Below are 14,723 nucleotides of genomic sequence, written 5' to 3'. Positions count from 1 at the left end.
TCCATGACACGAAAAGTTAGTGTTTGGATTTCAATTTTTGGTACACGAAAACGAATCACAATCATCATTTCAACAATATTGCGTCTATAACTTTAGAACATAATTTACTAGTTTCTTATAGAATGGACTTGGAAGTAGTAACTAAAAAACACAAACTACGAAACAGTTAACTGGTTTAGAACTAGTCAGATATAAAATACAATAATCTCTAATAAAATTTAAAGAGGAGAATCTCATAACAGAAGCACCAAAATTCTCTTCAAGAAAATGGAAAAACTGAAACTCTCAACAATCCTTAAATCACAACAAAGTAGCATGATTCAAGAGGAAGCACCACTGCGTAAGGCTTGGTTTGTCTTTTTCCTCGGAGCCAACTGGCTTTCAGGCTGCAGTACATACAATAAGAAACTGTTAACATCGGTACAATATTCAGAAAACCTCAAACTGGATATATAATCTTCTCAGAAATACATTTCAGGGGAAACCATGACAAAACATTACCTCCTTCTTGACAGGCTCTTCCTTCTCAGACAGAGTCAATTCAATGTGGCTCGGGGATGACATGTATGCTGCACACACAAAAAGATTGTTACAGCTCTCTCAAGAATATCAATTACTTTCTATATTACACCGTATAACATTTTTTTCTTTTCTGCAAATTTGCTACATAACTTTTAGTCAGTCATTACAGCATATTGAAGCAACAATGCGAGGAAAAAATCAGTTATTTAGATCCAAACCTAACTATATATGTTGTGTTTGGTTGGGGAGAATGGAATGGAATGGAATGAGTAAAAAATATTTGAAACTAATAGAGATAGGAAGAAAGTTTTGAAAAAAATTGAAGGAGTGCAAAATTGCTATGATGAGATTTGAGAAGAAATTGAGCATGGGAGAGAATGGAGCATTCCATCTCAAATGGAAGGGGTGATATCTAGCATATGATGTAGGGAATGGAATGGAGGAAGGAATGAAATTTCTTAAAAATCATCCATAAGATAGTTCATTTTTCATTCCATTCCTTCCGGAATCATTCACCCCAACCAAACACAACGATAGTGCCCAAATTGAGATGCTAGACATACACAATATATGAGTCTTGCTAATTTTGTTAATTATATAGATCCGTTTTTTGTTGTGGGTACTATTATCTTATCCAAAAAAATTAAATTTATCATGTGTATATCCTTGAACAACAGCCTCATTCTTTATTAGTAACAATAACATACGATTGATTCTTCCATGAGCACGATATGTCCGACGTCTTTGCTTCTGTGCTTGGTTGACTTGAATATGAGAAATGTAAAGGGAATCCACGTCCAATCCCTTCACCTATGACAGGAACTCAAATTAATAATAATCTCCTTCAAGGAGACCAAAAAAAAACACAAATGGATAAGAAGACATACTTCAGCATTACTCTCAGCGTTCTTCAGTAAATCCAGAATAAACTTTGCGGACTTTGCAGGCCAACGCCCTTGTCCATTAGAATGTCTATTTTTAGCCTGAGCAGTTCGTCCAACTCCTCTACAGAAGCGAGTAAATGGAATAGCTTGTTTGTGTGCAAGAACATCCTCCAAGTACCTTTTGGCCTTGATCAAGGGCAACTTACGAATGGCATGTGCAGTTTCTCTGGTATTCTGTTGCACACATAAAAAACATTACAAACAAGATAATTGACAGCAAAAGTACCATATATGTAGAAGAAAAATTATATACAGCCCTAATTGATACAGAACACCACGTAGTATAATATTCACACAAAACAGTCTGAAATTGCTTACAATATCATCACCGCTCACAAATACTACAGAAGAGATGCAAAATACAATTAGCAGAAGTACAGCCCTTAACTGAGAAAAAGTTCTAGGCAGCAACTACAACTATGCAGTATGAATTCCTTCAAACCAAACAATCTAATTTATGTGTTCTGGGTAATGGTTTTAATATAATACAGCCACATTATAAGTTGTAGATAAGAAACCACTAGAATTGCACAGTACTAGTAAAAATAGGTCTAAACCGCTGATCAAGAAATTAAAAAAATGAATGGTATGCATCAGCACCCATACATCATATATATGGCTATGATCAAATATCAAAATATTCTCCACATTGGCAATTTAATCTAATACGTATATACTTGCCTACTCGGGACACGTAGCTAAAATCAAATCAATAAACACAAAAAAGAAGGTTGTACAGGAAAATGAATAGTTTTACACTTTCAATAGCTAACAATGCAAAAGTTTTCCTAACATTTACGGGTAAAACCACAACAATTTTCTTCAGCTTGAACTTGAAAGATTAAAAAAAAAAAATGCAGATCACTTCAGTTCATTTACTTAGTTACAAAACAAACTGTATCATCATTCTCTCAATACTGATTTTATCCCTAATTCTCTACAGCAACACTAACAACATTTTACGATTACGGAATTTTCACGACATAACACGAAGAACAACAAAATCAAGAGACACAGCATTTAAATCATACCTTAAAGTGGACCCTAAGAGCAGCTCCCCTAGCTTTGCAAGCTAAACACAAAAAATAACCAATTCCGCAAATTGAAATCACGCCATTTAAAATTTTAATAAAAAAAACACACTAAATAACTAAAGATGATGTGCTTACACTTAGTGGGATTATCAGGTTCCTTTGAATACTTCACCTGGAAATCAAATTAAAACAAACCGTCAAAATATATACATACATATAAAATAAAATTGATGTGTGAATTAAAAAGGTCGTTAATTTCAATATTACCATTGCGCCGCTGCTAAATTTGATCGAAGCAAGTAGCTTCCGGGAGCGAAGAACCAGTGGTTTTGTTCAAAGTTCAAACCCTAGATATCAGACACGGGTTAACGGGTCCGATTTGGGCTTTGTATTTCTTAAATTACAAGCCTGATTATTGTTTTTGGGCTTACTGTTACTATCCATCTACTTGCGGTCTGCTTTTGTGTTTGGCCATTACAATTTTTTTGGCTATGTGAAAAAATCCATAAAGTTGGTGTGTGTTTGAATAATTTTAAATAAATCAATTTTAATTTATAAGTCAAAATTAATTGTTTCAAAATTCACTTTATTATATCAATATCAATTTAATTATAGTTATTACCTTTTTTTTAAAACTGATTATGGTTGTTGCTTATAAACTTCTTGACCGTAAAAATTTATTTGGGTCAATCGTTGGATTGTGTATTATGTCACAAGCACAATACATATTTTTATAAATTTATAATAATACATTCCGTAAGCAGCTTTCTTACATTTTTTTTCTTCAGACTCTGCTCTAAATAGGAATACAGCCTTTCTACTCTAAAATAGAGATAAAGCTGCGTACTTTTACCCTTCTCGGACACCGCTCTAAACGGACTGAGTACGTATGGTAGATTCCGTAAACATGAGGCCACTTAAAATTTTGTGAAAAATTGTTCATCCTAGATTTGCTAGCAATATAAAGAGCATGTATGAAATGTCGACGACCGTTTAAATTCGGGGACCGATTAATTTATTTTTTTTTGACAAAGGGACCGATTAATTAAGATATTCCCTCTGTCCCATTTAATTGTATACGATTCTTTTCAACTGCTCGACACGCATTTCAATGCTCTTATAAAATATAGTTCCGTAACTTATTTTTGAGATTTTTTTTTCCTGAATAAAAATATAACATCCAAACTTTAATTCTGAAAAAGAAAATTTTAAAAATAAATGACACAACTATACTTTACGGGAGCATTAAAGTCCGTGTCGCGTCCCCGTCCCCCGATGTATACTACTCAGGGGGACGGAGGGAGTAGTTGTTAAGTGTCACAATATAAATGGCGTATGCAATGCACCAGTATTAGCTACAGTATGTAAGAATGCAGGAAATCGCAGCCTTCAACTTTGTCTCCATTCATTGAACGCCACGCATCTCAGTGTTGCTTTATTCGATGAATATCTAGCCTCGTCATGAGTCACCACGTCAACAGTAAACATGACCCACAGACACTGTGGCCCATGAAGGCATAAACCAGATAACTACGCCCGCTGAATCTACTCTTAAAATACTGTAATAATGTCAATTGGATAAGCAAGACAAATTAATTAGTGGACCCCACCTTGACCAACCAAAACATCCCTTTAGATATCATCTCAGCCGTCCAATTACCAGCCAGAGCAGAACACTGTATGTAATCTATCAAGCGTCACAGAGTATTATTTCATCTCTATCAGAGGAAAGCAAATAAAAGAGAATAGTATGTTTGTATTTTTTAAGCATATATAAAGTCTTGGATCTGCAGAAGATAGATAACAAAGAGAAGATGACGATGATTATGGATGGGAGTGAAAGTCCAAGAAGCCCAGAAGCAAGACTGGGGATGAAAGTGGAAGATTTGTGGGATACACAAGAGCCTCAGCTGACTCCAACAGAAAAGCTTAATGCTTGCTTTGAAAGCATCCCTGTTTCTTCCTTCCCCCTTGCTCCTCCTTCCCAGGGTATATATCCTCTCTTACTCTTTTATACACATGTATGTGTAAACAGTGACGGAACCAGGATTTCGAAACAGCTGTGCCGGGCTTATATAATTATATGGATGATCGTGTATGCTATTTTGTTTTAAATGAATAGTCTATTGTTTTATGTATATAGCAAGGGTAAGATGCACGAAAACCTTAGTATAGAGGCTTTTTTCGTCTGAGAATACATATGTAGAAGGCTTAAGATAGTAATTAACTAAATATCAATCAATAAATTTTAGGCGCCGAATAAATAGAATATCATGGTTTAGTTGTACTAATAGGACTGATCATGTAGTAAATTTAGTAGTTCAGATATTTATTGGGTTTGTACTGAAGTGATGATTTTGGGACTTTCTTGTGTGCGATGGAAATTTTATTGGGAGTTGTTTATCGAGAAAAGGGATGAGACGATGAGTGATATCCAATTCTGCTCACTTCATACTTATTTGAGTTATGTGTCAGTTACAGTTTGTGATGCTAATGTGGGAAAAAAATTTAAATTGCTCATACAGAGGATACGGAGGTATGGATGTAAGAAAAAGAGAGTGAATATTTTGTGAACAGCTTGAAGGTCCATAATTATGTCTCAAGGACTAAATATTACTGATATGAAATGAACTAGGGATATTATTAAATTCAGGCCTGAAGTTTTGACAAGTGAAGAACAAATCAGGAATACCAAACCTACGCTCTATTATGACATATACAATGAACAAATACTCGGCTATATGTAATAAGGTTTAGTTGAAGATGTTGTTGACAAGGTGCCATTACTTCCTTAATGTTGTTACATCTTTTTCCTGTACACATATTCTATTTCTTTATTGTTGACAAGTAACATGAGAGTCAAAAGAAGATAGGATTCAACATTCAAGTGATATATATTTTGATGTAAATGAAAGTTTAAGAGCATTAGAAACTCATGCTTCAATGGACAATTTTATATCAGTGCTCAAATGGTTTCATGCATTTTAATTGATTGGCACGACCTTACATATTATCCATGTTGTCTGAGCTCCTAATTTTCCTCAATTTTGTTTTATCCTCAGTTATTGAGATCAATTCCGACACTAGTGTTGCTGAAGCTGTTCAGTTAATGGCTAAACATAAAATTCTAAGTCTGCCTGTTGTTGACGTTGATGCACCAAAAGATGCTAGCTGGATGGAGAGATACATTGGCATCATTGAGTTCGCTGGCATTGCCGTATGGATTCTGCATCAGGTATGTAAGCCAGCACTTGCAATTGAAAATAGAATTATACTATTGCTCGGGGGTAGATAACAGGGGATTTAGGGGGTTTCCAGGTAGTAAACTTGACCTTTATTTCCCCGTAAATGTATACATTTGTTTTCAGATTGATACAGTTTTTGTATCGCTAGTATGTCCTGGCATTCCAATCTGTTGTTGTGTTGAGTGAAATATAAGTGAAACTGAGAGAATGTGATATAAGTGAAATTGAGGGTATGTAACATCCGAAGTTTGTTTAAATTTGATTTATCAGTTTGAAAGAAAATTTACCCTTTTTATTGACAAATGAAATAGAAAGTTTTACCTCAAGTGGCTGAATTTTACCTATAAAAGTTCTATGCTCAGTTTTGTTTTTTTGTTTACAGGGATTTTTTGTTATTCAGTTTGTAACACTATTTTGTTGCCGTATTTTTACTTTCAAGCAAAACTAAATACATACTGCTTAAAATTTTTGAATTGCAGTCAGAAGAAAAAGAAGGATCTGCTGGCTCAGAACTAATTGCCACTGGATCTGAGGAATCCACAAGTCCCGCTGTTGCCGCAGCAACAAAGGGAATGTATTCTCCTAGATATAGAAGTTTTAACTCTTTTTCTGCTGCCTCAGCCTCTGGACACTTTTTTGAGGCTCTGACTTCCTCTGCACTTTATAAGAATACAAAGGTATTGGACTTTATTCTTGTTGGATAGATGTGATTTAAATTTGATATCAAACAATTCACTTTGCTAACATCCAGCTACGTAGGTTCGAGATATCTCTGGATCATTTCGATGGGCTCCATTTCTTGCCTTGCAGACATCCAATTCCTTTCTGACCATGCTCTTACTACTATCATCATACAGAATGAAGAGTGTTCCTGTAGTTGATTCCGGAGAAGGGAAGATTGAAAACATAATTACCCAATCTGCTGTTATACACATGTTAGAGGAATGTGCTGGTCTTCAATGGTTTGAACGTTTGGGTAGTAAGAAACTATCTGAACTTGGTCTTCCCCTAATGAAACCCGGTAACGTTGTAAAGGTATATCCTGTAGACTGTAACTTCATATGCGTCTCTGATCTCTCGATGAAATCATCGCTTTGCGGATTTTGTTTTAACTGTTCCCGTGCTTTTTTCAAGGTGCACGAGGATGAGCCAGTATTGCAAGCATTTAAACTGATGAGGCAAGAGGGATTCGGTGGAGTACCAGTGGTTGGAAGTGATGGCAAGGCGGTTGGTAATATAAGCATCAGAGACATTCAGTTCCTTCTACTTGCACCGGCTATTTACAAGGAATACAGGTTCGTTTGCTCAAGATATCCAGCATTATTGTGATACGATAGCCAACTGGTGTGCTTCAATATCTAAATTTGGTAATTGCAGATATATGACAGCTAAGAACTTCCTCACGGCTATTAGACATTATTTGGAAGAGCATGAACAGTCAACACCATTCTCGAGTGGAATGATTACATGCAAAAGAGATGACACGCTTAAAGAAGTAATCATAAAGCTTGATTCCAGGAAGATCCATCGAGTCTACGTTGTAGATGAAGCGGGAAATCTAGAAGGGGTAGTCACACTCAGAGATATCATCTCGAAGCTGGTATACGAGCCTCCAGGCTACTTTGGAGACTTTTTTTATGGTGTTCTGCCACTGCCTGCAAATAGCCGGGTCTAAAGGCTTGCATTTGCCTGTTTTGTTAATGCAGTTGTAGAGTATTTACTTGCTGCTTGGGTTTTTGCTTGATAATAAAAGCTTCTGTGTTTTCTGTTATTGTGCAACCGAATTTGTAGTAGTATCTTTTAGCTGGAATGTTAAGCGGAGAAGGGGTTCCTAGTAAGTATGAAAGTGAGGTCTAATGCAACTTCAAAGAGTCACTCAATTTGTAATAATGACCATCAATGCTTTGAAGACTTTAAATAAAATCATTTGAAATTTTTTAATATTTTCATCACATATATTTGGCAAATCAAATATAAAAATATCGCGTGTTCTCAAATTTAGAAAAGAAAATTATTAAGATTCTCCTCTTATATTCGGATCTTTTTAATTGGAAAGCAAATTTTATTGTGAAAATTTATTATTATATACATTTTTCAATTTTTTGTCTCCAGCCTTTCAAAAAGTTCTGATACACAAGGGATTTACTTATGTTTCAAAAGAAAAGTAAACTAAACTTTTTCCAAAATTATTAATTATTAATTAATGAACTAAAATGATATTTGATCATTTTTTTTTGAGCAAATATTTGATCATTATATTATAAATTCAAAATTCCAACCATCCATGTATATAAAAATAATAATAATACAATGGACACCAATTTACAATCCGCTCGCTCTATTTTCTTCTCAATAAATAACCGCAGTAATTTGCAAGTCTGGTTTCAGGAGAGAGTAAAATTAGGTTTAAAACAGTGCTCCAACGACTAGCGAGCCCTAAATAAACAAACAAATGGCACCTCACGATATTCGCCGTCCGTTTAAACGTCCGGCGATCTCCGACCAACAAAAGCGCCGTGATCTTTCACTTCTCCGGCAGAATCAGAACCGTCGCGACGCTCAGCACCAAGCCCGATGTTTAGCTTCCACCGTCGTTTCGTTACCCAATCAAAACTCCGAAACCGTATCCGAACACTTGGAGCTCCTACCCGAACCCGAAACTGGCGAAGCCGACGCTCAATTCAGTGAAGCTGAGGGTCAATTTGGTCATTCACAAGCTCCGTCGAGTTCTAGGGATTTGGATATTCGTCATGCCTCCAAGCTCCGAGGGCCCGAGGTTCGAATGTGGTTCGCTAAACAGTTGATGCTTCCTGAGTGGATGATCGATGTTCCTGATCGATTAAGTCTCGACTGGTTTGTTTCTGATTGTTTAATTAACCGTTGTTATTGTTTCACATTGATTGTATATGACACATTTGCTATTGTTAGATGTATAATTGCTAGGGCACATGAATCGTGTTATTGCAAAAGTTCGTAAAAATTGACCCAAGCATATATGTGTATTTGCATAGTTTATTATGCTATAGCATATTAAATACTAGGCATAAAACAAAACCGTGTAATTGTAAGAATGTTTTTGTCAGAGAGTGTTCAAATTTTACGGAATATATATTTTTAAGTAGAAAACATGAAGGTATAATTGTGGATGCCATGGTATGTGCATACATGTTTATGGTTTAGATGCTATAACATGCAAATAACCAGGCAGGAAATTTAATATTATTATTGCAGGAAAGTTTTTATAATTAACGCAATCATATATAGGCTTGTTTAATATAGTGGCAACCAGAATGTTTGAAATTTTGAGAACTTTCAGTGGTGGATAATTGTATAATTGCAGGTATGTATTTGCAAGGCCATCTGGAAAACGATGCTTTGTTGTGTCTTTGGATGGTACCACTATTAGTAGACTGAGAAATGGTTCGTTGTTGCATCGGTTTCCTTCTGCTTTGCCTAATGGATGTCGGAAAAAAGGTGGATCTGGACAGTCATATACAATACTTGACTGTATATTTCACGAGGTATGATATGTAGTAACAGCTTCCTATGGGCTAAAGAATGGTGATGTTTGAGACAAATTTGGGTGGTTAATAATTATTTCTTTATTGCAGTTGGATCAGACTTACTATGTTATCGATATGGTTTGTTGGGCTGGTGTCTCATTTTACGAGTGCACTGCTGAGTTCAGATTCTTCTGGTTGAACAACAAGATGCTTGAAACAGGGGCATGCGAAGCTCCATCGCAGTATCATAGATACAGATTTAGTTTGCTAACCATCTACAATTGTGATTATGAAGGTCTAAATACAGCTTACACAGGATCAGTTCCGTATGTGAAGGATGGACTAGCATTTTATAACAAGTATGATCCCCATGTTCCAACTTATTTTAGTACTTTTAATGCCTGATTGTGTTGGAAGTGATTTTCTTGTTCTTCTCAGTATCAATAAATCATAAGTGTGATACCTTGCTTCTAAATTCTAAAAACTGTGAAGTGATGCTAAATATTATATTAGGGTTTTAAAGCAGTTGGTCTTATTGGATATAATTTTATATAGAGATGAATACACTGGTATCCATATGTTAAGCTTGGGTGTTGTACCAGATGGACTATGTTGACATATAAGTGAATTTTACATCTTAATTTTGTGGCATTTTTGCTATGTCAAATTTGTTCGCAATTCACACAGTAGTTTAATTGAATATGCAGAAGCTAATACTTGGACCTTGGTTTCTCCTAGTTCATAACATGTGTTGATAGATGTACTAGTTTAATAAGTACTGATAGTATAAAATTATTAATTAACAGAGATGGTTCTAGTGATCTCTATCGTCAGGAAGAGACTGCTTTCAGCTCTGCACTTGCTGATTCTCCTACTCCCTTGCTTTTTTTTTTCGTGAAATGTCAGTTCGCTATTTATTACTTTCCTACGTAATGTGCAAGATTCAATAAACTTCCGCTATGACAAAGGTCATAACAGTAATGTGAACTCGGAAGTTAATGTTTTTTCCCTCTGGAATCATGTGAGGCCTTTTAATAGTTTTGTATTATAGATGTATTATAATGGAATAATAGAACCCTATTATAAATATTGAATGCATTAAATATGAATTTAGTAATAGCTGCAATAAAATTTAGCAGATCAATCTTTAGGTTGCTGGGCAGTGGTCTCTTCATATTATCTGATTTAACTTTGTCATCTGTAAGCTCTTTCGTTTTGCGTTTGAACATAAAAATAGCATCCAACTGATTAGTCGAATATGGTTCTCTGTCTCTATCAATCTTAAGAGCATTCATTCTGTGGTTTCTGAAAAATCTGCCTACGATTGAGCATGGGAGCTATATTATATAATATGGGCTGTTTCTAAAATATCTGCCTAAGATTGAGCATGGGAGCTATATGATATAATATTGGCTTCTTATATGGACACTGAACAACTTCATAATTCATACTCCACAAACTTCCTTGTGCAAGCTGTAACTTCTCTCTTAAAAAAAAATCATATGCTTAATGATCATATAATCTTCTATATTGACAAACCTTGTAATCATTTATCAGAAATGCGCATTACCAAACAGGGAATACACCATTGGCGCTAGTCTGGAAAGATGAAAATTGCAGTCAATATGTCATTGATACTGATGGCAAAGGACAGATTCCACATCAGCAACAGGTAATTGACACTGCATTCTTTATTCTTATTTTTCTACTTGTTTAAAATCTAATCCAAAAACGTTATCCCTGTTAACTACAAAAATTACTGATACATCTCTGTCCTTGTATTATAGAAACCCCATCTGACAAGTATCTCAGCTTAAGACATTCCTGGAACAATTGAGTTAAACAAGTGGATACTCTTTTCAAATACATGAAACCCCTGTTAGGAGTTTAAAATGTTGTCAAATTTATAGCTAGAAGACATATGATTGATTTTGTTCTTCATATTACCGAATATCTATCTTCTTTTGTTGGTTATTTGGTGTTCAATTCCTATTCAGGCTAATTCATAGCAAGTTCATACTTGTTTCCTATTAGTGATTAAATAAATTTAATCTGTCTTGCATATTGTGTTAAGCAGCAAACATGTCGTCTTTTTGACCGACTCTTTTTTGCTTCCGATAAACAGGTTGCTTTGGAGCTTCAAGGTGATGGAAAACTGACTACATCTGATGACCCTCCTGTTGTATTTGGTTGTCTGAATAAGGAATTCATTGAAAAGGTTTGACCAGTTAAAACTCAGGAGTTGTTATCTTACAAGATGTAAAGAAACAGGTCACAGTAGCAAGGATATTTATATTATTAATTGGCCTACAAAATTATTGCAACAACTTTAAATTAAGTCAATTTTCTGGCAGATGAACGTTGGGCATAAGATAGATTAGGTTATATAGGCTGAGGATGTGATGCTATTACCATGGAATTAGACAGAATCTTTTATAGTTGTCATATAATTCAAACATTTCTTTAATTACAGTTTTGAATCTTTTGCGTTAATACCCTTTACTGATTAGCTTTAGCTAGTTGGTGTGTATATTCATTGCCCATCGGCCATTCCGCCTAAAAGCTTTTGAGGGCTGCACTATACTGTACTTGTTAATGCAATGCTTGAAGATATTTTTTTTTGCCGTACAATTACCTCTTCTTTCCTTCACGGGAATACTTAGTTCTAAAAGCTCTTTCTTTGACATGTTTTAATCTTTTAAACTTTGTTCCTCTCTATTTTCAGTCAGAACTGCTTCCTGGAAACCTTTTAAGATTTGCTGTTGGTGAAGGAGGATTAAATTTTTTGGATGGGAAACTTGAGAAGGCTGACTTGCAATACCTTGGCAAAGTCAATCGTGCACGTGCTTTTGCAGATACTTACTCCAAGGTTAGTGAACTTCACTCCATGCTCTGCTTTGAGTTTTCTTATTACTAACTCGATCCTACAGTAGATATAGACTAGAAAATCTTTGTGTGTGTATATATAAACTCAAATTCATACGAAAAAATAAAATAAAAATCATTTATCTAACCTAAACAGAAAAAAGGGCCTAAATAAAAAAATTGTGGAGTTTAATGCCCTGAATAACAGATTTTGTAAAAATGGCCCCAAATAACAAGTAAAGACGCTAGTGAAGTAGCGTGTTGTATAAAGGGGGAACGCTAAACGCATTAGCGTTTACAACTTTAAGCCCAAGCCCAACTCCTTTTGTTTCTTTTTTCTTTTTTTAAAATAATTTTCTTAACTCCTAATAAAGTAATAATTGAAACGGAAATTAACAGTCAGTTAATATTTTAGGGTTCATATTTGGATTATTAAATTGGTCGACGGTTAGGGTTTAGGATTGAGGGTGTAGGGCCGATAGGCCTTACTCCCTCGAGCCTAAACCCTAATTAATGCGAGGCTGCAGGGCCGAAGGCCCTAAAGCCTAGAAACCGGCGGGATAAATTAATTTACAATCGTTAACATTTAGGGTTTAGGTTTGAGTTGCAAAATGATTAATTCGTATTGTATATTAAATTGGCCGATGGTTAGGGTTTATGATTGAGGGTGTAGCCGGCCCTACACCCTCGAGCTTAAACCCTAATTAATGCGAGGCTGCAGGGCCGAAGGCCCTAAAGCTGAGAAACCGGCGGAATAAATTAATTTACAATCGTTAACATTTAGGGTTTAGGTTTGGGTTGCAGAATGATTAATTCGCACTGTATATTAAATTGGTCGACGATTAGGGTTTAGGATTGAGGGTGTAGGGCCGGTAGGCCCTACTCCCTCGAGCCTAAACCCTATTTAATGCGAGGCTTTAGGGCCTTCGGCCCTAAAGCCGAGTAACCAGTGTAACAAAGTAAATTAACAATCGTTAACATTTAGGGTTTATGTTTGGGTTTTAGAATGATTAAATTATACTTGAAAATTAAATTGATTGACGCTTAGGGTTTAGAATTGAGGGTTTAGGGCCTTTAGGCCCTAAACACTCGAGCCTAAACCCTAATTTATTCGAGGCTTTAGGGCTTAAGGCTCGAAAGCCGAGAAACCAGTTTAAAAAAGTGAGCTAATATTAATAGTTTTTAATATTTTAGGGTTCATATTTAAATTTTAGAAGGATTTATTTATATCTAAAATTAAATTAATTTTATGAAAATTAAAAAAAAAAAAATTCAAACAGCACAAGAAGTAACGTTTATTAATTTTAAGCTTTTGAAACACAGCCTTAAATGTTGCTTTTAGTAACGTTTTATGTTTCATATTGAACACAACGATTATAAACGCTTCACTGGTTAGCGTTTTGACTTAAAAAAAATTAAAAAATCAAAAACCACAGACGCAAACGCTATCGATAGTAGCGTTTTATACTTTAGTTTAAAAAATTTAAAACCAAAAGCCTGCACGCTACTCACCGTAGCGTCTTCACTTCTTTTCTTTTTTAAAAAAAAAAACTAAAATGCTACACGATGTAGCGTTTTGGTTTTTTAACCAAAACGCTACACTATGAGCGTCTCTTCATGTCAGTGAGGGCCATTTATCGGGTATTTTGATATTCAGGGCATTAATACCTCAAATTTAGATATTTGGGGCCAACACCCAACCTAACATGAATATCTCATCAATAAATATGATAAAATAATGGGAGAGACTACCCGTAGCTTTGTTCAATTGATGAATTCATTGCCTATGTACTCAATTCCTTCAATGTTAAAATCTTCCAATTTGAAAGTAGTATTGATTGTTTGCTTTCAGGTAGTGTTCCAGCACATGGTTCGGCATTCTCCTTTAAGAATAGAACACCTGTTTGCATCTGTCAGTTCATCGCATGACCAAGATGAGGTTCATGATGTGGAAATGGTTGTTTGATGGTGGCTGTTACGAGAGGTTTTATCTTTGTTTCCCTTATGTAGTGCTGCCATGGGGACAATTTTGGCCTGGCCTTTGGTACATCCCTGTGCAATGCTAAAGCAGACAAGAGTTGTATTAAAATGATTGAAAATCATCCTCCTTGCAAATTTGCAATCCACGTGATTCACAATTGACCCTACTCCATTGTGTTTGGATGTGCAGTAGAAGATTTTCTTCCCACATGATATCTCAACAAACTTTTGGAGGTTATAAAACTGCGGCATATATGGAGCACAACTGTACGCATCTTTGAGCAGTGAGCATGAAACAGTTATGAATTTTGAGCAGAATCTGTGTGTTTACATAAAAAAATCACAAATGATGTAAAGGAATTAATCAACTTCTACTCTTCTAGTCATCAGTATTTATATGTATTCGAAGAAGTCATCCAGCACAAGCTCGGTTTGAATTATTTATTGCCTGATGAATCTAGCTTATAGACTATTTTGTTAAAATTTTAACAAGGTGTGTTTTTTAAATTTCTAGAGACTTGGACAAAAATGAAGTATATTTTTGTCATGTGTAGCATTTGCATTTTTTGTCAATATTTGTTTTACAAATAGTTTATAGATATTGCTATACTGCATAAGATCAAAAATTCA

General features: G+C 35.1%; 3 protein-coding genes across 4 annotated transcripts; 2 read left to right on the top strand and 1 right to left on the bottom strand.

The window, feature by feature from the left end:
* Nucleotides 1-156: 156 nt before the first annotated feature.
* On the bottom strand, nucleotides 157-2,897 carry LOC108225197 (large ribosomal subunit protein uL22y-like). Its single transcript, XM_017400021.2, has 7 exons — nucleotides 2,768-2,897; nucleotides 2,636-2,672; nucleotides 2,498-2,538; nucleotides 1,410-1,640; nucleotides 1,230-1,332; nucleotides 502-569; nucleotides 157-386 (listed from the first exon to the last, which is right to left on the bottom strand). Exons 1-7 carry the CDS (start codon nucleotides 2,768-2,770, stop codon nucleotides 321-323), a joined length of 549 nt encoding a protein of 182 aa, XP_017255510.1. The 5' UTR covers nucleotides 2,771-2,897; the 3' UTR covers nucleotides 157-320.
* A 1,268-nt stretch (nucleotides 2,898-4,165) lies between these two features.
* LOC108192803 (SNF1-related protein kinase regulatory subunit gamma-1) lies at nucleotides 4,166-7,686 on the top strand. Its single transcript, XM_017359294.2, has 6 exons — nucleotides 4,166-4,489; nucleotides 5,563-5,735; nucleotides 6,225-6,422; nucleotides 6,505-6,780; nucleotides 6,880-7,040; nucleotides 7,123-7,686. Exons 1-6 carry the CDS (start codon nucleotides 4,315-4,317, stop codon nucleotides 7,418-7,420), a joined length of 1,281 nt encoding a protein of 426 aa, XP_017214783.1. The 5' UTR covers nucleotides 4,166-4,314; the 3' UTR covers nucleotides 7,421-7,686.
* Nucleotides 7,687-8,107: 421 nt separating this feature from the next.
* On the top strand, nucleotides 8,108-14,646 carry LOC108224607 (uncharacterized). Of its 2 annotated transcripts, XR_001807429.2 has the most exons (8): nucleotides 8,108-8,598; nucleotides 9,086-9,266; nucleotides 9,357-9,607; nucleotides 10,806-10,920; nucleotides 11,374-11,466; nucleotides 11,974-12,117; nucleotides 13,966-14,157; nucleotides 14,284-14,423. XR_001807429.2 is itself a non-coding variant. In XM_017399280.2 (7 exons), exons 1-7 carry the CDS (start codon nucleotides 8,198-8,200, stop codon nucleotides 14,077-14,079), a joined length of 1,299 nt encoding a protein of 432 aa, XP_017254769.1. In that variant the 5' UTR covers nucleotides 8,108-8,197; the 3' UTR covers nucleotides 14,080-14,646. The 2 variants fall into 2 exon arrangements, 1 of the variants encoding a protein (XP_017254769.1); XM_017399280.2 differs by having other exon boundaries at nucleotides 13,966-14,646.
* Nucleotides 14,647-14,723: the final 77 nt, after the last annotated feature.

This window comes from Daucus carota, chromosome 6 (assembly GCF_001625215.2).
Source record: "Daucus carota subsp. sativus chromosome 6, DH1 v3.0, whole genome shotgun sequence".
Taxonomy (NCBI): Eukaryota; Viridiplantae; Streptophyta; class Magnoliopsida; order Apiales; family Apiaceae; genus Daucus; species Daucus carota.
This window is presented reverse-complemented; position numbering and strand designations above follow the sequence as displayed.

Coding starts and splice junctions, on each gene's coding strand:
- LOC108225197 (XM_017400021.2), bottom strand. Junction 1,333..1,409: donor ACGCTGAGAGTAATGCTGAA/GTATGTCTTCTT, acceptor TTCCTGTCATAG/GTGAAGGGATTGGACGTGGA. Junction 387..501: donor AAGAGCCTGTCAAGAAGGAG/GTAATGTTTTGT, acceptor TATGTACTGCAG/CCTGAAAGCCAGTTGGCTCC.
- LOC108192803 (XM_017359294.2), top strand. CDS start 4,315: ATGACGATGATTATGGATGGGAGTGAAAGTCCAAGAAGCCCAGAAGCA. Junction 4,490..5,562: donor CCTTGCTCCTCCTTCCCAGG/GTATATATCCTC, acceptor TTTTATCCTCAG/TTATTGAGATCAATTCCGAC. Junction 6,781..6,879: donor AACCCGGTAACGTTGTAAAG/GTATATCCTGTA, acceptor GCTTTTTTCAAG/GTGCACGAGGATGAGCCAGT.
- LOC108224607 (XM_017399280.2), top strand. CDS start 8,198: ATGGCACCTCACGATATTCGCCGTCCGTTTAAACGTCCGGCGATCTCC. Junction 10,921..11,373: donor AGATTCCACATCAGCAACAG/GTAATTGACACT, acceptor TCCGATAAACAG/GTTGCTTTGGAGCTTCAAGG. Junction 12,118..13,965: donor TTGCAGATACTTACTCCAAG/GTTAGTGAACTT, acceptor GTTTGCTTTCAG/GTAGTGTTCCAGCACATGGT.